At 39.9% G+C, this 27544-nt stretch overlaps 1 protein-coding gene across 1 annotated transcript in view; it reads right to left on the bottom strand.

Moving 5' to 3' along the window:
- ZZEF1 (zinc finger, ZZ-type with EF-hand domain 1) overlaps window positions 1–27544 on the bottom strand; it is a 100396-nt gene that overhangs the window by 70981 nt on the left and 1871 nt on the right. The window contains exons 3-10 of the mRNA XM_012726093.1: window positions 15734–15878; window positions 12334–12528; window positions 10178–10349; window positions 9071–9270; window positions 7088–7298; window positions 2853–2969; window positions 1852–2030; window positions 267–365 (exon numbers count right to left, since the gene is read on the bottom strand). Coding sequence (XP_012581547.1) covers window positions 267–365; window positions 1852–2030; window positions 2853–2969; window positions 7088–7298; window positions 9071–9270; window positions 10178–10349; window positions 12334–12528; window positions 15734–15878 — 1318 coding nt within the window. The remainder of the gene's footprint in view (window positions 1–266; window positions 366–1851; window positions 2031–2852; window positions 2970–7087; window positions 7299–9070; window positions 9271–10177; window positions 10350–12333; window positions 12529–15733; window positions 15879–27544) is intronic.

The raw sequence follows: 27544 nt of genomic DNA, 5'->3' as shown, positions 1-27544 counted from the left end.
ATCAATTATTTAACCTTTCCCCAGAGTTCTGGTTGTAATTCTATCCTAAAGGGTGAAATACTGCCTAGAAATGAACCAATTAGTACTTCTGTCTCCAAGCAGCAGAAGCAATCATTGACTCCAAGGAAAACAGCACTGGTCCAGGAAGCACTGCCAACTGGAGGACACCGAGACTGTAGAGCCCGGACATTGCAAAGACAAGGACACAGCATGCACGAGTAGCACGCTGGTATTTTTCATTCAGCAAAAACAGGCCCACCACTCACCATCCCTAGTCCATGGTTCAACAAGGAGGTTTTCAGGTCCTGACTTATCTTCTTTTCCTTTCACGTCACAGGCCTGAAGGGTCAACTGAAGAGGTTTACCTGATTAAAGAAAAAAGAGGTTTAAACAAGCATTACCAAACATGAAAACTAGGATGCACACTAGGGAGAATGGAGTGCCTGTAACTACCCATGGGCTGACCACAGAGTAGTGTACAGAGAAGTGGACACAGCCCTTTGGTATTTTCCTGCAGAGACAAAGTACAGCTTATATCCCTAAGTGATCCCAAGAATTCTCCAGAGAAACAACTTTTCAGGAAAAAAGTACACTGTAAGACAGAGAATAATACCATATATTCAATAAGCTGGAGGGGAATTCCTAAAATACAGCTTTTGGAGGCAATAATGACTTTCATTGTAAATACATTTAAATATATGTATATTATGTGTATATATTTAGCTGTTAGCTAAAGGGCTATCTATATTTAAGTGTATCTTAGGACTTTGGTCTTATTTCCTTAAAATACCTCTAGGCATATTTTTGAAAGTCTCAAGAATTATAAAAATCAACTTCTGCTATAATATCTGAAAGTTTTCTATTTTCTTTAAGAATATAATGATATAATAATAATGACATAAAGTAATAATGATTTATAATAATGATATAATAGTAATAATACAATGAATATCCATTAATCTACAGCTCTGCCCAGACCTAGAACATTATCGATAAACATTTCCCCTAAGCATTCCTCCCATACTCAGTGTTCCCTGTCAGTTACTACTAATCTGAATTTAAAATTTCCCTGGAGACTATTTTCCAGACAATACACAGCCCCTCCCAGTGAATCACTCTGGAGCCCTCCATCCCTCCAAAAAGTTACCTTTCCCAAACTAGGGGGGAAATTAAATTTGTAAGACATCAACTGTCTCACTGAAAAAAGTTAATCGGAAAATAAATTATTAAATCATATTAAAGCAAGGTACAAATGCAACAGAAATATAGTAATGCCTCTATTACTTGGTACTTGGTAGAGAGAAACTTGAGCACTGGCGACCAGGATGGCAAATTAGTCACTCCTCACATGCCAAGCAACGGCATGGGCTCCATATAGAGGATGAAAAGGCCCAGGCTGAATCAGTAGGATTGCTCTTGGGCCAGGAGGAAAAGCAGTGCAGACTGAATTTGCGTCCAGAAAGGGCCTTCTCTACACCTATCATGAGGAAGCCAGGGAACTAGGCTTTGCACTGTGTGTGGGCTAGTTTCTTTTTTCTTCCAGATGAGAACCCAACCTCCTTGGTTTACATGATGAAATACTCTGTAGTTCACCAAAGATGTCTGTGACCAAATGGCCATCAATCTAACTGATTGGGCCAGTAAATCCTGAGAGTATAATGGAGTAGACACTCAGGAAATGAATCAACATCCCTCCTCCTCCTAGCAATCCCAGTCAGAGAGGGTATGCTCATCCAGGAATTGTTGTATCATTGTAACAACCTAGTCCACAAAGTACCTGAAAAGACAAGAAGATGCTAGAAAATGTGGCGCTGATGACGGTTTTAGGATCTGTCCACATAAGTCACTTACCGTATTTTAGGAGCAGGTTCTGCCTGACTGATGCCATGGAGGAGATGAGGGACGAGGCATCATAGCGTGTGTCTAGGTGGTCAGTGATAGTGCACAGCGAGCTCAGCACTTTGGCAACACTTCCTCTTGCCAGTGCAAAAGCCAGAAGGGTCAGCTCTACCTCTGGGGTAGAACAGCAGCTATAAACAGAAAAGCAAAAAAGAAAAAAAAAAACAAAAAAACTTTTCACTTAAGAACATGAGAAAATCCAGGGAGCACAAGTCCCATGTAATTGATCACCATTAAGTAAAAGTAACCTGCTAAATACTTTATATATGTTTATCAGAAATACTTTTTGAAGATCCTCAAGAGAACCTAAGGAAAATCTAATTCAACCCAGGAAACTAGGAAAGTAAATCCTCCTTCTGCCAATATCAATCTCAACAAGCCAAACTTAAACCAAATCAGCCCCTACTATCAAGAAGCCACGGGTAATGAGCTAGCCAGAAAATTAAGGATTTATTCTACAATTGTCCAGATGGCTCAAAGCCTAGTTTTTTTGTTGTCTCCCCACTCCCCCATACTCTAAGGTCCTCAAGACACACCCAGACAGCAGCTGAGTACACCCACACCAATAGATCTTGTTATCAATTTATCAACGTGCCTTTTCCTAGTTCTAGAGATAACCAGCCCTGTTAGACCTGTGCCTAGGACAAGCAGGTAAGGCCAAAGGCTGAAGATATAAGTAAACTGAAAGGTTTTGCATTTTGGACTTTGAAGCATCTGTTACATGAATTAGAGGACTCCCCTCTTGCCCTCAGTTGCTAAGGCCAAGAGACAGTACTAGATAATGGGAGTTCAGATAGGCAAATTAGCACTCACTTCCTCTTCAGACCTTTTTTAGAGGTCTGACCTTTAAAAGATTAAGACTTAAAGAGAGAACGGTTACTAAAAAAGGCCTAACAAGCATATATGCCCTCCATTCCCCTCAAGGATTTTACCTCATCAACTTTAATTTTTACCTAGTAATCCTTATGAGGAAGCTATCCACTTCCTCTAGAACGTTGGGAGACAGGAAAGTTGAGAAATCTGTGGATCCTGGTGAGAGGGAAAGCGGAGGCATGTGCTGCAGTGCCTTCCTAGAAGTGCAAAATGCAAAATCAGAACTAACCCAGATTGACAAGAAGAAATTATTAGAAGCATGTTTTGATTAATGCCTTATAAATAGATAAAACTGACTTTTCCCAGAAATCATGGGACTAAGTAGTTCAATAGAGTTTCCCTATTTTTGTTCCTCTTTCATTTAAGAGCTTTATTTCCCTTTATAAAAACTTACTCAGCTCTTAGAATCAAGCATTCATTTCAGTTAATGAGAACAAAAGACATACATACTGTACAGAAAAACCCTTCAATTGTCAGAAAACTATTTTTTTTTTCAGAAAACTATTTTTTAAAAGATTTATTTATTTATGCAGACAAGAACTGGGTACAGGCCAGAGGTGAGGGTGGAGGGCTAGAGGATTCACCAGACACAGAGTGGGGAGCAGAACAGGCAGATGTACTGAAATACACTGCTGAGGGGAGCGGTGGGCGAGGCGGGCGAGGTCTGCTGCACCATGTGGGTCAGCTCCCTGGATGGGGGTCAAACTCATGCGAGTCAGTTCCCTGGCTGGGGATCAAACTCTGCTGCAGTGGCTGTGGAATGCTTCACAGTGCTGGGCTTTAACCCATGGCACCACCATGGAGGCCCAATTCTTAGAAAATTTGACCTCAGTAGGAGAGCTATTTGTGACAAAGTAAAAAGTTTATCTTATATATAGGACCTTACAGTCTAGGGTATCTAAAATTGTGTCTAGAGCTTTATTTTCTCCTAATCAGTACATACCAACTTCTGCTGCCTGTGTTTCTTGGTCTTTCTAATTTAACGTCAGTTGTGATGTTTTTCTTCGTCTCTTTTAAGTTTATCTTCTCAACCTACCAACAGACTTACCTCCTCTAGACTAGCAGTCATCTAACAAATTCACCCAACAAAAATTACTGGTCCTACCCTGTGCCATTAACTGTGCTATGTGAGTATATCATGAACATCTTGGAGGTGTTCATGAGTGCATCAAAAGATAATTCAAAATTCTTGCAAGAGAAGTAAGTCATGGTAACATAATGTACAGCACAATGACTACAATTAATGTTACACTGTATATTTCAAAATTGCCAATTCAGTAGAACTTAAAAGTTTTCATCATGAGGAAAAAATATACAACTATGTATAGAGATAGGTATTAACTAAATGTACTGTGCTAATCATTTTGCAATGTATACACTTATCAAATCACTATGTTCCAACACTTAAAACTGATGCTGGATGTTAACTCTATCTCAACTTTTAAAAAACAAACAAAAATCTATAATTTTGTAACAGTAATAAGAATCCCTGAACAATTTTATTTCTACATTCAAAATAGGATCAAAACAGCAAGGTTTACACTGTGCCAGCATCCACTCTGATTTAATTTCTTGTCCCTTCAATACAATAAGATGCATCAGCACATAGCAGATAAATGACAACAACATAATCAATCAATGGCATCTAATACACATGCAATGAATTAATGAATTTATTTCTATTGATATTAGTAAACATTGTTATAAAATATTATTTCTTACTATTCTTCCCCATTGATCTTTTAATCTTTTGTTCCATAACTTTTGTTCCATAACTTTATTTTTTAGAATAGTTTTAGACTACTGATCATTTGAAAGTTAGGAGTGAAAACACCACTAGAGCTGAACTAGTATAAATGTGCAGGATATGACATACTTTCACAAAATATGACAGAAAGCACTTTCTTTTCCCCTTTCTGAAAGCTCAGCTCATATAGTGGAACTGTGCAAGGTAGTATTCATTTATGTTTAGTCTGCCATGATACTCTGACTGGGGTACTAGAGTGAGGTACTGAGAGGGTAAGGAAGGTATCCCACAAAGGCTCCTCCAGGTGTGGAATCCAGGCGCCAAGCAGAGTGAGAAAGGTAGACTGGTGCCACATAGAGGATCTCAAAAAGGGTAGAATGGACATCTGTTCAGGGCAACCACAGCTTGCAATCATGCCAATGGTGTTGGAACAGGAGTAGGGTGAGGAGACTGCCCAGAGGAAAGCAGAGAGACCGGAAGCTGATTATATGGGGTAGGATTGATTAATATATTATAGAGTGGCAGGAGTCACTATCAGAAAGAGTTAAAAATACAGAGAGAAATCTAGAATGAGCACTTAGTGCTAGTCTAGAAGAGGAAATTTCAGTAAAAATTCAGTTTTCAATCACACATATATAGAGCTAAATATAGGTGTAAATGTATATATGTATACCCACATGTGCATATTACATACAAAAACATATTCCCTGGCTGTGTCCTCTGAGACAGTCTAAGACAAGTAACACCCAAGAGTAGTGAGTTTGTTTAGTTTCTATGTACCATTTCCACTAAGAGACAAGAGTTCTTAGAAAAATGGATTATTACAGGACTAAGGCAGGGGTCAGTCAAGAAAAGCCTGGAATATCTTGCTGAATTAGACAGTAAGGAAGTGTTCCAAGAATCATTAGGACAAGTCAAAAGGACGAATGAACCAGATTAAAGGCATTTCTATAGGCCAAATCTAGAATGATAAGAGCATCAACAGCATGATAGATTATAACTCAGTGAATGAAATCCATGAGTCTATACCAAGATAAAGTTCTATGAGGAATGGGATATTTATACTGTCTCAAAGAATTTCCTCACAAAATACTAATTACAAAGGGAAAAAGAATTATTTTGTGTAGAAAGTCTGGGAGATACCCCTTTCATTAAAGGACCAAAGTTAACATCACTAGCACTAGCAGTAAGTTGTGTGTCACCTTACAGATTCAATAAGAAACATGACTTCTATAATATCCCTGTGAGAGACTCAAAACCTAAATTTAACCATGAAAAAATATCATATAAACCAAATTTAATTTAATATAATTCCAAAAGGATACCCTTCACAATAACTAACCTGTAATTTTCTAAAGTGTTACAAACATAAAAGCCAAGGAAACGCTAAGATATTTTTCCATTTTGAAAGAAACTAAAGAGACATTATAATAAAACACAAAGTATGCTACCAGACTGAACCTTCGCTATGAAGGCCATGACTGGCACAACCTGCAAACCCGACTGGGACCTGAAGACTAAGTGGCAGCAGTACACAGCACTGTTAGCTTATTGATGCTCGATGGCTGCAGCAGCGTGTCCCTGCTCAGGGGACAGATACTCAAGTATTCAGGGGTGATAGGGCAGCAGGTGGGCAAATTAGTCCCAAGTGACAAGGAAGAAATTAAAAAGGTCCTTGTATTTTTCTAGCAATGTTTCTCTAAGTTTGAAATGGCTTGTAAAAAATTTTTAAACAGGAGAGAAGAAAGGGGTATGGCCAAATATTACCTTTTTTGAGCTAGCACTCCCAGCAGTGGTATTTGCTGAAAAGTTTTGATAGCAGTAACAAATCTTAAAAGATAACTAGAGGACAAAACACTAGTCATCTCTTTTTACCTAATATTTTGATAGCTTACACTAATAATTACTGTTCTTACATAAAATACTAATGCTGAATCCTAGTGAAATTGGTTCTCTTTCACTTTATGTAATATTAATAGATCTTTTCACCCCGTAGTAGGTAATTTTCAAAGGTGCTCTACATTGAAATAGTTTAATATTTTTGAAACGATTTTGTTCAGGAGTAAAAAGAACCCTCAACCTACAGTTCAAAAACCCACATTCAAACTGCTCCCTCACTGCCTGGTTAAGTGTCATCTCAGGGAAGGTCATAAAATTCTTGCCTATAAAATGGGGACTTTATACATAGAGAGTTCACTATACCAGTAAGTAACATGTGGCACCTGAACATGCTCTAAAGTACTGTATAAATGTTCCCCAATGGATAGACAGGAGGCAGGAGCGGCATGTGAACCCCTCAGAAGACTTGTGCAAATGGTGAGTGAAGAAGGGGGAATACCAGAAGAACTAAGTGAGGAGGAGCAGGAAGGTGGAACAGGCATTTCTTCAAAGCTTGTGAAGCCAAAACATCAATGCAAGAAAGCAGCAGCTTGAGGCTGAGAGCACAAGGGCACCTATGGCTGAGTCTCTACAACCGACGATGGAAGACTGAAGGCTGCTCAGAAACACGCACGAAAGGGTTAGGCTGAGTGCACTTTGCTGGGACTGGGAAGCAAAAGAAACACTTACTGAGTATTGTGCAGCACTGTCTGGACAAAGGCAGGATTTGTCTCCATGGACGCTGTCACCAGAGATGTCAGCAGAGACCAGTACCATATTGCAGAAGCATCAGACACTGAGACCCCTGTCTTCTTAACTCTCTGAAAGCCAACAGCTCTCAAGCCATGAATTCTAGTGTCACATCCATCGCTTAGACAACGCTTTATGTTAATCTGGACATCTGTCAGATGCAGACAACAAATTCAGTATTAGAGTAACTTTTTCCATTTGGCAAATGTTAGGCTCCCCAAACTAAAAGTAAAATAATAATTCACATTTCAAAAAGAAAATTCTTAATATACATTTTGATGACAAAAATAAATAATAGGTGTAATGGAACTAGTACACAATAAACATGTCAGAAAAGCATTCCCAATCTAAGAAATTGTAATAATAACATGTAAAATTAAGAGATTATATTTTTACATCACAGATCTTTTTAGGAATTTATGAATTTTGAAAATAAACAAAATATTTTCTAAAACTGTTTAAATATATGCTAAGAAAACTTTCAGAATTTTTCCTAGAGCTCTGAAACTTGGATTGAGTTCTCAAACAGTAGTTGGATAATAGCAGTTGTGAGAATTTCGTTTTAATAATCATTAAGTCCAAAAAGATAACATAGGAATGACTGAACTTTCTTATCTGGGTTGGAGAGAAGGTAAGAAGGTAAAAAAGGACATAATTTCAAGAAAAAAACCACCACCCTATGAGACAGCATGCTTCTATTCCATAAGCTTAACTACTACTTTTTTTAAAAGGTTTATTTATTTATACATACAAGAATTGGGATATAGGCCAGAGGTATGGAGGCTGAGAGATTTCACTAGAGACAGATTGGGGAGCAGAGCAGACAGACTGACCAAAGTACACTGCTGAGGGGAGCAGCGGGAGAGACAGGAGAGGTCTGTTGTGCCATGTGGGTCACCTCCCTGGCCAGGGATTGAACTCATGCTGTAGTGGTTGTGCATAGCTTCATGGCACTGCTCTTTAATCCCTATTGCCACCAGGGAGGGCCAAAGACTACCTCCTCAGGCCCCGTGTCCTTTAAACAAAATAAGAGCACTTCTTTTGGCCCAGAAAAGTATAAGCAAAAATGAGACAAAACGTGAAGGTGCTCTAGGTCCCTGGAAAGATATCACAGGACTGTGATTATGTCCAAAATACTACTTGTGAAAGCAAAGTTCTAACACCATAAAAAAGGAAAGATGTTAAATGTCCAAAAATAAAGGTCTAGTAAAAATTCTGGCACATTCTTACAACATCAAATAAAAGTGTGCATGAATATATGGTATGACAACACATTAAAAAGTACAAGTTAGCACAATTGTTATAAAAAGGACAAAAACAGAAGAACAGATCTGTTAGAAATCACACCAAAGTAGTCACAGTGACAATACTTGGGAAGTAGACTTTTGACTAATTCTGGTTTATCTACATTTTTCTAGTTTTAAAATAAGAAAAATAAAATATTTTAAAAACAAGTTTTAGTACTTTTCTATAATTTTTAAATGAAATAATAACCACTTTCATATATATCATAAGAAGCAGGGCCCTCCCTGGTGGCACAAGGGGTTAAATCACAGCTGATTTATAACCTATGATGCTATCCACAGCCACTATAGCACAAGTTCCATCCCCAGCCAGAAAGGTGAGCCACATGGCACAGCAGAACTCTCCTGACCCACCCACTGCTCCCCTCAGCAGTGTGTTTGAGTACATCTGCCTGTTCTATTCCCCAGTCTGCTTCTCACCCACTGCGCCTCTGACCTGTACTCCAGTTCTTGTATACATAAATAAATAAATCTCTAAAAAAAAAAAAAAAAGCAAATTAAATCTCAAAAGAAAAGCTCACACCTTCCCCACTGCAAAGGTGTTCCTGTTAAAATAATATTTCCTTCCTCCCCTTGCCGATCCCCTTACTTTGAGACAAGATGTATCTTGGTTACTCACAAAGCTGACTGATGTTGGCATTTTCCAGCAGGGTCACGTAGCCGGTGACATTGCTGGGAATGTGCACGTCCCGGACTTCCTGCAGATCGCCAGCACTCCTCCCCACAGCTACTGTCACCTGCTGTGGCATGTAGCTCTGGTCAGTGGAAGCCACAGCAATGGATAGATGCCTAAGCACAACATCTGGCTTCATTTTTAAACTGGAAAAAGACACAGAGAGCAGAAACTACAAATGTTTAAATAGGATGAGAACTGGCAGGACACAAAAGTCCCATCCCTCTGATCTTACAGTTGATAATAGTCAACGACTGATTTTTCTTACTGGCAATTGACTTGAAATGTTGGCTATTAATTTCAAAGTCTTGTGGCATTCCCAAGTCTCAAGGAAAACTTTCAGTTCAAGATTCTTCTTATTATTTCCTTATGAACCATTAGTATAATAGGCAGAAAGTATAATATGAACATTCTAACAAGTTTCCTATAACTTGCAAAAAGCAAATTTTAAACTACTCTCAAAAAAGAAATAAGTATATTTTCTCATCTACAAATCAGATAACTAAAGGTTATAACTATCCTCTATGAAAAATCAAAACATTTTTTTTTCACTTTTATTTTTACAACTGAATTAGTCCATTCTCTGAAGGGATGGGAGAAAACTAAGATATCTAAAAATATTAGTTTATTCTCATCAATTTCCCTCCAAGAATCCTGACCATTCCATGCCCTCATCCAAATTCACCTACTCAATTGTGTACAGATTCTTTTTTTACTGCAGAGAGGACCTTAAAAAGTAAAATCACAACTTGTTGTCCTTTGCAATACTAATTTTCCTAGAAAATTAGTGAAAAAATCTGAAATCAGTATCATACAATTAGTCAAATACTTATCTTTGCCTTAAGATACCAAATAAAGAAGTTTTCCAAGTTTAACATCATACGAACCCATGATTTTATATGATTTCTTCTACTGAAAACACCTTCACAAATAGTCATTTACAAGAAAAAAACTAAATTTGGTAGAAAATATTCCAAAATTAAATGGGATAAGAGAAGAAAAACAGATAATTTTCTTAGACTTTCAGTCAAAAATTGGTATTATCCCACATACCGGATCCAGTGAGAGCGGGCACTGCCATCTGACTGCCAGTAGGATGATGTTTCTCCATTTGTCATCTTATCAATGTCTGCCGGATTGGAAGAGGTTTCTATATAAGCATAGCACTTTGCTACTGACTTGAGTTTATCCATCTCTGGGCTTCTAGTTAAGTCCCCAGGGCCTTCTGCAGAGAAAAGCAGATTTTATATATGACATCTCTTTCACAAAGAAAAAAAAAATCACATAAAATATCTAAGAGAAGGGGTCACCACGGTGATACAGGGGTTAAAGTCTCAGTACCATCAAGCTATCGCCAGCCACTGCAGCCTGAGTTCTATCCCAGCCAGGGAGGACCCACATTTCTTACCCACTGCTCTCCTCTGCATATTTCATTAGATCTGCCTGTTCTGCTCCCCACTTTGTCTCTGATGAATCTTCGCACTCCCTGTACCTCTGGCCTATACCCTAGTTCTTGTATGCATAAATAAATAAAATCTTTAAGAAAGAAAACAAAACTAAAATTCTTTAAAATCTCCTTTTAGAGGGTCCAAATAAAACTGATAATGACCAAGGTTGCTTCATGAGCTTATTATAATGCAATACTTAAAATCACTGATATATTTACCACCATGCTAAGAGAAGAAAATGATGTCTTAGTTTGAATTTACATTTCTTTAATTATGAGTGAGATTTTTAAAGCTATTTGTTTGTAAGTCACTTGCATTTTTAAGTATGACTTAGTCCTACTCTCATTCATTTCCTACTGAGTCATTAGTCTTATAAATTTGTATATCATATATACTTTTATAACATATATGTGTGGCCATGTAGTAGGTTATACTTACCGATGGCTTACTGTGAACCCAGCACTTCTCAGTATCATTTTTATGTATTAACTACTTTAGAGATGAGGAAACCAAGGCATCAAAATTTAAGAGAGTCTGAGATAGCAAAAAGCTCAAGGAGCCATAATTACAGTTGACCTTGAACAACATGGGGTTAGGCATGGTGGCTTCAATGCCTCCTCCCAGTTGAAAATCCAGCTATAACTTTGATTCCCCTAAAACCTGACTAGTCAACCCTCAGAGGACTAGTCTCAGGACCACCACAAATACCAAAATCCTCGGATGTTCAAGTCCCTGTAGTCAGCCCTCCTGAATAAAGGCTTCAGCATTGGTGGAAGCTAGCAACTGACAGCCGCGTAGGGTTGAATCCCTGAATACAAAATGGGTAGATTGAAAAAAATCCACATGTAAGTTGACTCTCAAAGTTCAAATCCATGTTGTTCAAGAGTCAACTGTAATTTTTGTTCCCTATCATGTCATCTGTTTCTTGACTCTACTTGTATCTTTTATTGTACAGAACTTTAAATTTTTATACAGTCTAATTTATAAATATTCCCTTTTAGAATTTCTGGGCTTCGTGTCTTGCTTAGGGCTTTCTTTTCCATGTCAAGATTTTTATAAAGTACAACTATTATCTTCCATCATTCCTCTTCTTAGTTGAACTTTTTGAACCATCTGAAATTTATTTTAATGAATGGAAAAGGTTAATGGGTAGTTTTACTTTTTTCTCCAAAAGACTAACCACTTGTTAGCTAATTCATGTTTCCATCCTGATTTGTAATGCTGGCTTTATCTGCTATCACATTCCCACATGTATCTGGTCTATTATGTTCAAGGCACCTGTCCGTTCACATTATCCATGTTTGCTGCCATCACTAAACAAGTGGTTTCCTTTATTTATTTAACAAATACTCATAGTGTATCTACTATGTGACAGGCACAGTTCCAGGTGCTAATGATAAGGGAGCAAAGACAGACAAAATGCAAGTAAGTGACAATACTAACTTCAGATTATGTTAAGTGCTGTTGGGATCATTAACATACAAAGGTGATAGTAACCAGAAGGTGCAGAAAGTTAGGGGTTAGAGCACTAATTCAACAAGGAGTTTTGAAGAAAGGCCTCCCTGAAGTCTCATCTTCAGGCAGGAAAGGGCAGAAAGAAGGACAGATCACATTTTTATGCTACAAGCTGGTCACTATTGTATTTTGAGAAATAAAGGCAGACAGTACTCAGAGTGTGAATAATTACTATGTTTAGGGAAAATGATAATAAAATATTTTCAGGAACTACCACTTTTAAAGATCTACCACAAATGTACATACCTTTTTCTTTTTGTACCAGTTGATCCAGAGACTCCTTTAGCACTGAAGCCCTCATGGTGCACATGTTACTGCAGTGATCCAGCATGGGGTAGGGGATGGCCAGGCCGGAGGCCCGATTGCGGTGCAAGAAGCGCAGAATCACTGACGAGTGCACATCCAGGCCCTCCTTTGACTCAGCAAATATGTCTATGAAACCTAAACAGACAAAAATTCACTGGAGAAACCACTACAATAGTTTCCACATCCTCTGTCTAATGGCCAATCTGAATGGCTGAATTAAATGAAATCATTAAAAAATCTTCCTTGAGGCCCTCCCTGGTGGCACAATGGGTTAAAGCGAAGCATTGCAAGTGAGCTGCAGCCATTTCAGTGCAGTTTGATCCCCAGTCCCACTGTGAGGTGATCAACGAGGTGATCAACAAGGTCCGGCAGACCTTTCCTGATCTGCCCACCCACTGCTCTCCTCAGCAGTGTACTTTGTCGATCTGCCTGTTATGTTCCCCACTCTGTCTCTGGTGATTCCTTTTACCACCCCTGCACCTCTGGCCTACATATACTCCAGTTCTGTATGCATAAATAAATACATCTTTAAAAAAAAAAATCTTCCTTGATATTTCCAGCTTCGATCATTCAAAAACCTAAACAAAATTTTAGAGGAAACAAATGACTGGTAATCTCAATATCTAGTTTTATTTTAGAGTAATAGAATTTTAGAAGACTTAGGATAATAACTAGAAGTTTCAAAAAAAGTCTTATATATAGAATATATAGTCTTATATATAGAATAAAATTTATTGCATTAGAGAGTAAAGCAGTCTACGGCAGTACCACCCTGAATGTGCCCGATCTCGTCTGATCTCGGAAGCTAAGCAGGGTCGAGCCTGGTTAGTACTTGGATGGGAGAGAGTAAAGCATAACTGCCTTCATTAGAGAGTAAAGCATAAAGCATAACTAAGCTACAAAATAATGGTGATAATATGATCACTACCCTTAACACAATTTCCAATGACATTTTACAATTTATAAGGTCCTTCCACATATCGTTCTCATCTCTCAGTCCTCACAATAAAGGTGAGGTTGGGGACCTGGCAGGCACCAAAGGTACTTGTATATATCCCTCCTCATAGACCAAGACAACAAAAATGGGGAAGGCTGGGGACCCTCACATTCCCTCTAAGTTCTCCTTCCACCATTCCAGTTCTCTCTCTCTCTCTAGCATGACTCCCCCGGACTCTGCCCTTCTGTCCAGCCCTCTGGCTACTGGCCAGGCTCTGGCTTCCATATCTCCCACTCCTATACCTACCCAGATTTCCTAAGTGGCTCCCTGGGAGGCCTGTGGTCTGCCATTAACCTGAGCAATCTCACAGAAACACAAAACAGACCATTATCTACCCCCATTTAAAATTCTTTCATAGTTCCTCCTAACGTACATTAATAGGTAACTTAGAGGAGTGTGGGGTCCAGTGAAAGGAAATATACATGCCAGCCATTCCTGGAGTACAGATACATTTGTAAATTTGAAGGAACTTTGTTTACTTTCTAATGAATCATAACATATAGAACAAAAGTATGTAGTATTACTTGATGAATTTATATCACTTGATGAACTTTCACAAACTGAATAGAACTATGTAAGCAACACCTAGAGGAAGACTCCAGATGTCCCTAGGGGAAACTGTTAAGTGTAATCCAAACAAACAATATTAGAACAGAATGAAACTGCACTGATTTTTAAGATAAACCATGAAACTCGAGAAATTCTGTATGTGAAGCAACTTATTCTGACTATGCCCCTACACAAAACCTGATAGCACAGGCTTGATTTCCAAAGACACAAAAGTCTATCACCCATTCCCTCCTTTTACATTTTTTTTTCCACAGCAGACTCCCACAGTAATACCCAAAGACTGGATTTCAATATTTTGACACTGCTAATACCACACCGACTTAATCAGCACCCATGTGAGAAAAGACTAATTCCTGTAAAGGATTATTTTTTTCATATGCTGAAACAAGCATCAAATTTGAATTCAGGAAACGTGCTGTCTCTCTTTTAAACACTAAGCATCAATATAATGAGCTACAAAAGGAGTAAGTTTCAGGTTGGGTTAGAAAGGTCTAGGAAACTATGAAATCCCACCACACAGGCAGGTTCAGTTTATGTTCACCATTAAGACTGATTAAAACCATTCTTTCAAGTTAGATGTTGATAGAAAATTTTGAGTAGAAAGGCCTAAATTACAACCCTGTCATGTAAGCTTTTTACAATCTGAAGCCTGAGGTTTCTTACTTCTCCTCCTCTCCTACATCCATTGGTGGAATCCCTGGTCTTTATACCTTTGCCCTCCAATAAAAAAGTCTCTTTTATATATCTAAAAAGAAACTTCTGGTGCTATCCACATGCTGATTGATGATGTGAAACTGAGAATAAGTAAATGCCAAGCTAAATTAGTTAAACGTAATTCAAGGCATCATTTTAACTACCATGAGAGTTGGAAAAAGTTAACATGTACAGGCTCTAATGCTCTACAAAAGTCACACAATTAAAGACAATTTGAGAAAAACTAGAAGGGTATGTTCTTGTTTCAGATACAAAAACCGTTCTTCCCTAGCTCAGTACATCCTCAGCAATAAGCCAGAGGTCAGGGGTAATCAGATTTATATTTATCAATCTGCCAAACCTATTTTGTCTCCATTGCTGTCCTAGCTAGGTTTTACACTAAGTATTAAACCAAGTGCATTGAGCAGCAAAAGTCCTTAAGTAAGAAAAAAAAAAAAAAAAGGATAATTTCATCACCATTCTGTCTTTGATTGTGTCCCCAAAAGAAACTATACAAAAACATCAGCAAAGTTTTTCCACAATATAGAACTCTTTCTTAAATGCAAGCAACTTTACTTAAACTTAGAATGAGAGCTTTCCAAAAAACAAAACAAAACAAAACAAAAAACAAGCACTGAATAACTAGCATGTGTCAAAAAACGTGCTATTATATGAAGACAGACAAGAAATAAAAGGTCCCTGTCCTAATGGAACTAACAGTAAAAGAATAAAGACATTTAACAAACAAATAAATAAACACTTGATTACCACTATAACGTTCCAAAAAAGAAATGCAGCATGCTAAGAAAACATCCCACAGGAACCTGGGAAGACTTCTTGAGAGAGTGAGACTAAGTAACCTCAAGAACTAAGGCTGACAAAAATGTAAAACTGTTCAACCATCACTGTACTGGGAATAAGAGATGATGACACTGAACACTTAATTCAGACCATGTGTCTAAAGAAGCCCATTTATTTCAAGGTGCCCACCAGCTTGCTTAATTACAACCTGTGGTATAGCAAAGCTTATTTTGGCTCTAAGGGCTCTCTTAACATTCAGCATTCAGGTACCAGTCTTACCTGGAACAAGTGAACAAGCCTGCAGCTGCCTCATGATGTAGCTCAGCTCCCCCTGGAGATTAGCTCCACTGGAATTCTTGAGGGCTTCCAACATGTTCTCAGCATCAACTGTACCATCTCCCTCAGCATCAAACTGGGCAAAGGCCTACAAGATAAGAGATGCAAAAACATCAGATCTGTTCCAAATGTTGAAATTATTAGGAAGATACAGATAGAAAATGTATACATTTCAATCTTGAAAAATACATATTTTTACAATTCTCAAGAGAGCAATTTCTTGTTGCAAAGCTAACAAGATTAAAACAGTATGGCATTAGAATAAAAAGACGGCCAGACCAATAGAAGAGAACTGAGAGCCCAGAAACTGGCCCCCATTTATACAAATAGTTAATCTAGAACAAAGGAGTCAAGACTATATATTCAAGTAAGGAAATTCTAAATGGTGCTGGGAAAACTAGACAGTTACATGGAAAAGAATGAAATTGACCATGCTCTCTTACCATACACAAAAATTAACTCAAAGAGATCACACTTAGACATAAGACCCAAAACTATGTATGTATTAGAAAACAAAGGCAAACTCTCTCCAAAATTGGCTTCGCAGTATGTATTTCTAATGGCATGAGAAACAAAAGAGAATATGAACAAATGGAACTACAAACTAAATCCTCTGCACAAGGAAAGAAATTATGAAAACCAAAAAGACACTCTACTGCGTAAGAAAAAAATATTTCGTATTATATATCTGAGATGGGGCTGATAACCAAAAGCTATAAATAACTCATACAAGTCAACAAAAAGAAAACATATACCACATTCTATAAAGACCTACAGATAGCCAACAGGAACATGAAAAAATGGTCATCACTTATCACTAGGAAAATGAAAATTAAAACCACAATGAGATACCATCTCACACTTGTAAGAATGGCTCATATCAAAAAGACCAGAAACAAATGTTAGTAAAGATGTGGAAAAGAGGGGAAACTTCACACAGTGTTAGTGGGAAAGTAGATTGACACAGCCCGTATGGAAAAATAGTATAGAGATTTCTCAAAATATTAAAAATAGATTTACCATATAATTTAGCAATTCTGTTCTTCCCTGGTGGCCCAGGAGTTAAGCCTCAGTGCTATTATCTTTATGTCCTGAGTTTGACCCCAAGCCAGGAAGGTGACCCACATGGCATGGCAGAACTCTCCTGTCTCACCTGCTGTTCCCCTCTGTAGTATACTCTGTAAATCTGCCTGTTCTGCTCTCCACTCTGCCTCTGATGAATCTTCTCACTGCTCCTGCACCTCTGACCTACTGTACTCCACTTCTCTATGCATAAATAAATAAATCTTTAAAAAAAAAAGGGTTTTAAATTTTACCTTTTTCTTTTTTTTTTCCTCAAGACTTCACAGAACCCAATTTACTGTTCACAAAACCTTTGGATCCTCACTCATTCAGTGTATGTTAAACAGCCATTACATACCTAACCCTGTGCTTGCCTTGTGGATATTATGATGAACAGTGCAGACTCCTTGCCTCAATAACCTAAAAGCCTAGAAAATTAATTAATAATGTTCATTAAATATTAGCCTTGATAGTTCCTATATTATTACCTCTCTTTCGTAACTATCCCAACTATTACACCTGTCAGATCTGGTAACAGCTGGGACAACAATATAGGAACTATCAAGGCTAATATTTAATGAGCATTTACCCTGCACCAGGCAGAGTTCTAAGCCCTTCACCTCAATCAACTTATATATTCCACAACACTAAAGGCAGGTAGTACACTTTTTCCAGTGAATGACAGAGTTTAAACATTTTGTTCAAACATGGTTCATGCTGGTAAATGAAGGAGCTTGGGTTTGAATTTTGGTATGATTTGGACCCCACTCTATCAAGCACTATGCAACGAGATAATAGACACTTCTAGAAGCCAAAAACCCAGGTGGAGGAGCTGTGTTCAGGAAAAACAGCCCTGAGAAAACGACCCTTGAACTGAGCTTTAATGACTAACCAGGAGCTAACCAGCATGTGAAGAAGGGGAGGTCACCCTGAGTAGAGACAGAGCATGGCAGATTGTGAGAACTATACCCTGCCTGGTGCGGGGGGGAGGTGGGAGGAGGGGAGGATGCAGAGAGGGAGATGAAGAGGACAGAGTTCAGAATAGAGACAGGCTGGCCGAGAAGAGACAGGCTGGCCAAGAAGTCTGAGAAGCTCAGGTCTAACTACGTGCCAAGGACCACTGGAAAATATCAGAGCTGGAGAGGGCAGATCACCCCACTGGAACAGACCTACACATCTTAAAGCACGCGTCCATGCACTTCTTGAACCCTGTCTTCTCCAGCATTTCTGTGACATGCATTGGTGATACAGGATGCCCTGCCTTCTGGCCAATTGTGACAGTAGTACCTTCCTTTTCCGTGACGAACGAAACCTGCGTCCCTAAAGTTACCGCCTGTGGGGCACTCACAACATCAACAGCAGGCAGGCCACTGAAAACACGACCCTGTCTTCTGAGTTTCCCCAAACTCTCCAGTCCTTCAACCAGGTGTCTGGTATGGCGTTAGCCTCATTTCTGGCTGGCTTGTCACTGCAGGACCCCTCTAGTTTGACAATAAACTTCAGAGCAGGTTTCTCAAGTTTTATTGGGTGATCCACTCTAAGAAATACATTTTTTATCTTAATTCAAGCATAATTCAAATAAAAGTTATGTGAAACAATGTAATACATTTTCTTATCATTGTGCTTTGATATTTGTTATACCATTTTATTATTTCATTATTTAATCACCTACTCTAAAAAGTTTGAACTCACTGCCTTGTGGGGCCCAAAATTCAACTTAAGACTCTAGATGTAGTGCAAAGAAGACTACCTTTGCCACTCTAACAGAGCAACACCCTCAATTTCCATAGAGCCAAGACTCACTCTCTGCAGAAGGGTGTACTTTCCTTCTCCTCTCCTGACTCATTTCTGCTGCATGCTCTGCCTTCCACATAGTAACTGTTCAGGCAACATCCAAGTGCAGGCACTACGCTAGCAGTGTGAGAGATTACAAGTCTAATAATCAAGCTGAAGGAGGAAATTGGGACGAAGGGCGGTGCTAGACGCATGGCCTACCCTGTGAGGCTTGGCATAATACTCCCGACCTCTCTAGCCTCCAATCCTCTTCCCAGCATTCTTTCTTAACTTGTGAAGCTCCAAAGGTTTCATGAACAAGACAACACCTGGTAAACTACAAAACTTAAAATAGTTATTACAATCTAGTTAGAAGCTGATATTCGTCCACCTTGTAGACAAGACACAGAAAAGCCCACTTGCTGACTGAATACAGATTTGTAGCCATCGGAATTGGCCTGAGGGCAACTGAGGGTAACTTGCTTAAGCTCCTTAAACCAGGGCTGGTATCTAGTCTGTGGTCCATACATGAGAATTTGCCAATTTTATCACAGACCAGACTTGTGGGCGCATACCAGCAGAATGTAACACAGCAGGCCTGCTGAATGAAGGCTGCACACCATGGCTCAACCTGGAAGAACGTGCCAGAAACCAAAAGATCTAGATCTGGTTCTGCTGCTTGTTAGCTGGGCGGGTCACCTGTCCATTTAAGGCCCTAGTTTACTCATGTGTAAAACTAACTCACATTCCATGTCTAAGAGAAGCACTAAAAGGGTTGTCACATGGAAGACAGCATAAACAATCCAAGTGCACGAGCTAGAACAACAAAGAAAAAGAATACCACTAAAGCAGCATTTACTGAGCCTTAAATGCACATTCGGTACTGTTCTAGGGCTTTAACTCACAGAGTCCTCACATCCACTACGTGTAGGCAGATGTCACTACAAGTCTCCTTTCACAGATGAGGCGGATGACATGCTGAGTCATATAAGTTGACCAAGGAAGGGCATAGAGCCTAAAGATGGGAGAACAAGGATATGCCCTAAAGCCAGCTGGCTCCAGGGTTCAATTCTGAAAAGAACAGGGGAATGGATAGATAGATAAAGCAGCAAACATGCTGATATCACTAACATGCTGATATCACTAACTACACAGGATATTACAAAAGGAATTACTTTATGGGGGAAGGGAAGAAGACAGGTTGCATGTCATGGTTACTAAGGTCCCAACCAACTCAGGTGCCACAAGAGGACATTCACAAATTTGCCATGTTCTTTCTCACCTCGATATATTTGGATGTGCAGCACCTTTCACCCAGAATAGCCTTCCATTGCCAAGCAATTCCTTCCAGTCTCTCAAGCTTTGGTTTGGTGAAAACTTTCCCAAACTCTGCTTCAGTTAAATGTCCCTATGTGGTCTTTGAACATGGGGAGGGCTTAGGATAGTGCAAAAAGTTGAAGGGGGAGAAAGGGAGCACATACATGGGAAACAGGCCTGCTAGTTAAAAAGCACTGGGGATAAGAGTAGAAAGGTACAAAGACCTAAAAGTTAGACTAACATTTGATGCTGAAAGCAGCAGGGAGCCACTGAAGTTTTCTAAAGCAAGACAGGACCATGATGACGTGGTATTTTGAAAATCAGGGAAAGGCAAAACAGAGATATGACCTTTCCTCCCACAGCTCTCCTGGATCAGGACTGTCTCCAAAAGAAACTAGTAATACCTTTATCTCCTTGTAACAGGTGGTCCCAGGAAAAGGGGAGGTTCAAGGTTTCCTGCCCCACCAGTAGGAGGGTGGAGGTGAGCAGGGGGAAGAGGTTGGAGAGAAGACTGAAGGAGCAGGAAGGAGAGCCAGGAGGAGACCTGGAGGAGGCACGTGGAGCAGAAAGACAGGTGAAGAAGCTGCGCTTGCCTCCTGGTCCTGGACAGGTTGAAACAGATGTGGGTGAGGGAGGTTAACAATGGCAGCTTTTATCTTGATTTTGAGTTTGCTCTTTTCCTCCCAGACTTCTGGCTGGTTGTGATCCTTTTCTATGGTCCTATTGGAAGATGCTTTAGACTTGTAGCGGGCTTTCAGGCCTTGCTTTGGGCCAGTTCCATTTGGGTGGATTTTTACCCACTAAGGGATGGGTAACTTCTTTGTCTTTTCTGTATTGCACACTAATTGTATTAAAGTTCCTTTCCATTAAAGGTCTTACATGTTTTGTCTTGATGCAGTGGATGGCAGAAACCTATATAGAGCAAGCAGGTTTGGGGGTCCTGGGGTGCCCCTCTCCCTGCCCTATAACATCCTCAAACAGAAAAGTACAAAGCTCAAAATACCCTCCAGTTCACCCAGAACCCCTCTCTTCCCCGTTGCCTCATACCATCAAGGGCCATCACACACTTTAGACTTCCTGTGTGTAGCAGCAGTGCAGGCAGGAGACTGGGGGGCCTCACAGCACAGCTGGAGAACAAGACCAGACAGTGTGTTCTAAGGGCCCAATGACCTGCACAGAACAGGAAACAAGGGCTTCAACAGCCGGCCACTATGCAGAAGTCATCTGAATCATGTCACAAAGCAGACTTGGTCCTAACCAGGTGACAGTGCCAAGGCAAGGGACACAGAAAAGGTGCCAGAAGTGAAGGCCACACACAGGACAAGGCAGGCATATCACTGGCTATGGCTCAGGGCTCATACAAGGAGAGATGAGGTCAGACAGGAGAGAGATCAGACAACAGGCTCCAACCAATGCGAAGAAACATTCATTTTGATCTCTCTGGCACTGGGGAGAGACCCTGTGGGATGCAACTGAAATTTAAACAATGTTTGTGGTCTGCTTTATCTTTGTGGTACATACCCACATTTCTCACATTCTGCCTTGAAAGAGAAGAGAATTACATGTTCATAGTCCTAATTGCATATATCTTGGGTTCAAAGCCATTTCAAATTCACTGATTAATATTTTTGACATGATAATGCCAAGATGGTATTTTTTTTTAAAGATCTATTTATTTATGCATACAGAACTGGAGTACAGGTCAGAGGCTCAGGGGCGGCGAGAGGCTTCACCAGAGACAGAGTGGGGGCAGAGCAGGCAGATTGATGAAGTACACTGCTGAGGGGAGCAGCGGGCGGGTCTGGAGAGGTCTGCCACGCCATGTGGTCACCTCCGGGACAGGCGGGAATGGAACTCATGCGGAAGCGGCTTTAGCTTCTTAGTGCTGTGCTTTAACCCGCTGCGCCACCAGGGAGGGCCCAAGATGGTATTTTTCTCCAAAATTCTTCTAAACTCAACAGAGACTGGGGCCTCCCTGATGGTGCAGGGGTTGAAGACACAGCACTATCAAGCTATTACCGGTCACTGTAGTATGAATGTGATCCCAGTGTAGTATGAAAGCTGACCCACATGGCACAGCAGCCCTCTCCCGTCTCACTTGCTGCTCCCCTCAGCAGTGTGTTTCAGGTAAGCCACCTGTTCTGCTCCACTGTCTCTGGTGAATCCTCTTGCCTCAGGTATCTCTGGCCTATACCCCAATTTCTTGCAGGCATAAATAAATAAATCTTTAAAAATAAATAAATAAAAATAAATGCAACAGTGACTCAGAGTTTTTTAAGTTTTCACTAAAACTATAACTGTTTCTGCCAATGTCAACAAATGCCTTATTAAAGGTTACAGATTGAATATAAAACACAAGGTTGGAGAATGAGGACTGCATTTTATTCAATTTGTTAAATCAATCTTAGGGCACTATGGAGGAAAACAATTACTGAGCACTGGCAAGGAGCCAGGACTATATTAAGACAATGAACAAGTGAACAAAGATGGTCCCCTTCCCTCAGAACTTGCAATTCAATGAATTTTAGAAAGCAGGTTCCAAAATTAATGTGGCAAATTACTAAAATAAAGCCTACACATAGGAAATTCTTAAAGTCTTTGGTTATAATCCTGTGTTCACCCTTTTTCTGTCTTAAGAGTCTACATGATTTTCTAGAAGCACATCATCATAAGAGCATATATATCTAATCTCTCATCTCTGGTATCAAATACGAATTTAATTTTAATTTTATTCCTGTTCTACACAGGATTCGATTAAATAATGCTCTCTGTGATCAAACCAGAGTCCTTCTCCCTCAACCACACCTATTATGAAAAAGGTGTGTTGTACTATAAAACAATAATGTTTCAAACTTTGGTCCATGGTACAACTCCAAGACCTTCAAGATACCACACAAGCTAATGTCACAGGTATGTGAAATAAGACAACCTAGGTGGACATGAATGGCAATGCAAATCAGGAGCTTAAAGAACAAACATGTGAAAGAACAAACATGTGAAACTCTTAGCATTAAACAGTAAGGAATGTTGGTGATGGGAAGCCCAAGGGGATGCAAATGAGATGGAAAAAGACAAAATGATGTAAAAATAAACTATTATATATGTATAAAATAATAATGATAATAATAAGGAATGTATGCTAATGATAGTAACCTATTCTATCCTGCTTATTCTCAAAAAAGAGAATGATGGGAAAGTAACTCATCATGTCAGTTGCTACTATAAAAACATTTTTTTTATTATTTCACAAAGTTAACCTTGTATTAAAATACCACAATACAGTTTCACAAGTGCAGATGTAGACCTGAGATACAAAGATAGAATTATTCAAGTCCAAAGACAGTCTTATTTTTATTACTAATTTAATTACCATTTTCGGCCTGTAGTCCAGAAAATCACAGTGAGATTATCCCAAGCAGGTGTTTAAACCTTGGCTAAGCCTTCACTTGTACCACCCCAAGTCCCAACTTTCCCTGCTCCAACTCTAATAAAGGTAAATAGGTTTCAATAAAAATGCATGACACTTTTGCTCCATGTTGGCTGCCGATGCCACCCATTGCCTCACACAAAGGGAAAAATTAAGTTAGGTATTCTTGAGACTAAAGAACAATCACCACAAAGAACCAGTTCCTTACAGGAAAATGGGAGCAGAGTCTGGAGTCAGAAGACCCATATTTGAGTGTCAGTGTTGAATCTAGCTTGAGTCCTGAACCCTGTAGCTTCCTCCTCTGTTTGATAGCTGTCACCCACCAGGCACACATAGTTGGCCTAGGTTATCAGACACCATATATTTTTTAAAGATTTATTCATTTATGCATACAGAACTGAGGTACAGGTGAGAAGATTTCACCAGAGACAGAGTGGGAAGCAGAACAGGCAGGATGACAAAGTACACTGCTGAGGGGAGCAGTGGGCGGGTCAGGAGAAGTCTGCCGCACCATGTGGGTCAGCTCCCTGTTGGGGGATTGAACTTGTGCTGCAGTGGCTTCGAAGAGCTTCATAATGCAGCTTTAACCCACTGCGCCACCAGGGAGAGCCCAACACGAGTACAGGCCAGAAGCTCAGTGGCGGTGAGAGGCTTCACCAGAGACAGAGTGGGGAGCAGAACAGGCAGATTAACGAAGTACACTGAGGGGAGCAGTGGGCGGGCCAGGAGAGGTCTGCCACTCCATGTGGTCACCTCTGGGGCAGGCGGGAATCGAACGAATGCTAGAGTGGCTTTAGCTTCTCAATGCTGTGCTTTAACCTGCTGTGCCACCAGGGAGGGCCTCAGCACCATATTTTTTAACACCATATAGAGAGTGAGGTAAAAGACTTTCAAGCACACCATGTGAGCACTATGTGGATACTTAATAAATTGTGACAGTTCTAGATTATCCTAGGGATTTAAAAAAAAAAAAAAAGAACTGACAACGTTTTGTATATCACCAGTTCTTATTGCAGTATGTATGACTCTGTAACATTTATTTTACTACATATGTGATTACTGATCTTGTGTTTTATAATAGGAAGGTAAAACTATTCACAGCTTTATAGTCCCATATACAACTATACATCTTGGTCAGTGAAAGGGAAAAAAATCCTCATCAGAGTAACAGGACAGAATTGACTATTTTCTCATAAAAACCCAACATGTAACCAGATGATGATCCGTGTCTTATGAAGTCTTCTGAAAGCTTCAGACTCATAAGCATCTGAGAAGTATCTCCACTTAGTTGTTTCATAGACACCTTAAACCCAACAAAGTGAACTCATCTCCCCTCTCCAAAACTTCTCTTGAGCCCAAAGATGTTTTCTTTCTCAATAAACAGTACCATCATCTCTCTCTAATTGCTCAAGTCAGTAATGTCAGAATCATTCTCAATTCCTTTTACCTTCTATTCCCTTACCCACATCTGAACCACAAGAACTTCTTATCCTACTTCCTAAAAAGCTCTCAAAGTTGTCCACTTTGTGCCATTTAGTTGTCACTATCCTAACCTGAGTCACCCAATCGCTTAGCTGGACTTTCACAATAACCTACTAAATGATCTGTGTGGGTCCACTTTGGCCCTTCTCCAACCGGCTCGCCACAGGCAGCAACAACCCTCACATCCTAGCCCAAGCCACCCAGTCGTTAGCTAGATTTTTACAATAACCTACTAAATGATCTGCTTGGGTCCACTTTGGCCCTTCTCCAACGGCTTGTCACAGGCAGCAACAACCCTTAGGCACTTTGCTTACAAGCCCACTTTTTCCAAAATTCTATTCAATAAGGCTGCAAAGGACTCTCATGGTCTGGACCCTGACTGCTTCTCTAACCTTAGTCTCCCCCTGCATTCTATGATTTATAGAACTATAAATATAAAACTATAAATATAAAAGTCACAGGACAGTATTTGCCTTTCAATTTTAGGATCTACAGGGGCTTAAAGGAGTCCAAAAAATGGTTCTTCAAAGATTTTTTTGATGTATATTTTGGAAAACCTAATTCTTGCCCCATGAGAATGGCATTGAGAATATAAGTTTTTGCAGTAAGCCAAAGACTACAAACCACATGTGACCTATGTGAGTCAAAATTTGCTTACTGTAACTAATATATCTGCTCTCCTCTTCCTCAGCAATTATATCCTGATTTTTGGGAGAATATATGGGCACCGAATCAAAATCTTTCCCCGCTTCCTTTGCAGCTAAGTGTGACCATGTGACTAGGTTTGAGCTAATGTGATGTGAACTATACCCTAAAAGTGAAAGGCTATGGCTCTCTCCTTCCCCTTCTCCTTTCCTGCTGGTTAGAATGTGAAAAAAGACAGCTGAAGGAGTCACTGGGTTAAGTGACTCCTGTGGAAGAGGATACCACAGGACAGCACAAGATGGACAGAAACAGGCCTCTGAAAATTCTAACTGCCTGGACATTCTACCTTGACTTTCATACAAGAGGCTTGATTGTTTAAGCCACTGATGCACTGTAGTTTCTATTCCTTGAAGCAGTTGAAAAACTGCTCGTTATGCCATACTACTCTCCCAGATTCCCTATTCTCTGGTCTTATGCATACAAGTCTCTTGCCTGAAACAATGCTGCTAACTTTTGCTCTTTTTTTTTTTTGCTTTCATTCTTCAAATCTGAACTAAAATGTTACTTTCTCAGAGAAGTCTTCCCTTTCACTTAGGTTTTCCCTTTATATTCCTCATACATGGGCCCTCCCTGGTGGCGCACGGGTTTAAAGCAGCACTATGAAGCTATTGGCGACCATTGCAGCAAGAGTTCGATCCCCAGCCGGGGAGGTGACCCACATGACGCTGTCAACCTCTCCTGTCTCCCCTCAGCAGTGTATTTCAGTACATCTGCCTGTTCTGCTCCCCACTGTGTCTCTGCTGAGTCCTCTCAACCCCGTTCCCGTACCTCTGACCTGTCCCCCAGTTCTTATATGCATAAATAAATAAGTAAATAAAAAAACTCCCCACACCTGTAACTACTGAACTAATAGTGTCTTTCAGTGCTACATTTTCTTTAAGATCAAGTAATAGCTTCTTGACTTTTGGCCAAGAATCTACGTTGTCCATGGTCACCAAAGTTCTTGGCACTCAGTTCTCGCCCCACAAATATTTGCTCACTGAACACATAAATAATGTCATAGTTCTTGAGTAATTTCTGGACCACACCTTGAAGACTTCTTGGCTTACCTTACATTACAGGACTCCTGAAAACTCCACATGTGACTCAATTCCTGTCACACACTCTCACAATCTAAATACTTTCTTCCCCATTCTCTTTTAGACAATACTGAAATGTTCCAACTCCTTCAACAGATCTACACAGCTCTTTCTGGCATGGCTTCATTTTCTTAAAACACTCCTAGATCTGCAGTGGAATGTTTTATATGCTTTCCCAAGAAAAATCCTAGGATTTTTCTTTAAATGAAAAACCTTCACTAATATTACCAACATTTTCAGGGCTGGGATTCTTTACAGGTATTTTTAGAGGAAGATAAAGGAACATACCAATGACATTATCTGAAGAATTACATTCTTAAAATAGTTTGAAAGCCTCTGGGTGAAAAGTATACTTCGCTTTTTACTAGTATCACAAATACTTGTTTGCTACTTTATGTAGCAAGAATCTACATGGTTTACTCATTTTCACAAATTAAGTACCTCTTAAAAACATGTGCAAGAACTGAAGTCCCAAGAAGGATTGGCACATAAAACAAAAACAAAAAAGTAAGATATCTAAGTAATACAAGTTCGATCCCCAGCTAGGGAATTAACCCACATGGCGCAGCAGACCCCTTCTGCCTCACCTGCTGCTCCCCTCAGCAGTGTATTTCAGTTGATCTGCCTGTTCTGTTCCCCACTGTGTCTCTGGTGAATCCTCTCACCCTTGCATCTCTGGCCTGTACCCCAATCTGCTTGCATAATTAAATCTTTTTTTTTTTATTCATACAAAACTGGGGTACAGGCCAGAGATGCAGAGGGTGAAAGGATTCACCAGAGACAGAGCAGGGAGCAGAACAGGCAGATTGACGAAGTACACTGCTGAGGGGAGCAGCAGGCCGGTCAGGAGAGGTCTGCGGCACCATGTGTATCTCCTCTGGGGCAGGCGGGAATCGAACTCATGCCGAA

This window comes from Condylura cristata, unplaced genomic scaffold (assembly GCF_000260355.1).
Source record: "Condylura cristata isolate star-nosed mole 26May11 unplaced genomic scaffold, ConCri1.0 scaffold00017, whole genome shotgun sequence".
Taxonomy (NCBI): domain Eukaryota; kingdom Metazoa; phylum Chordata; class Mammalia; order Eulipotyphla; family Talpidae; genus Condylura; species Condylura cristata.
The sequence above is the reverse complement of the archived record's forward strand: the minus strand, read 5'-3'. Positions and strand labels throughout refer to the sequence as shown.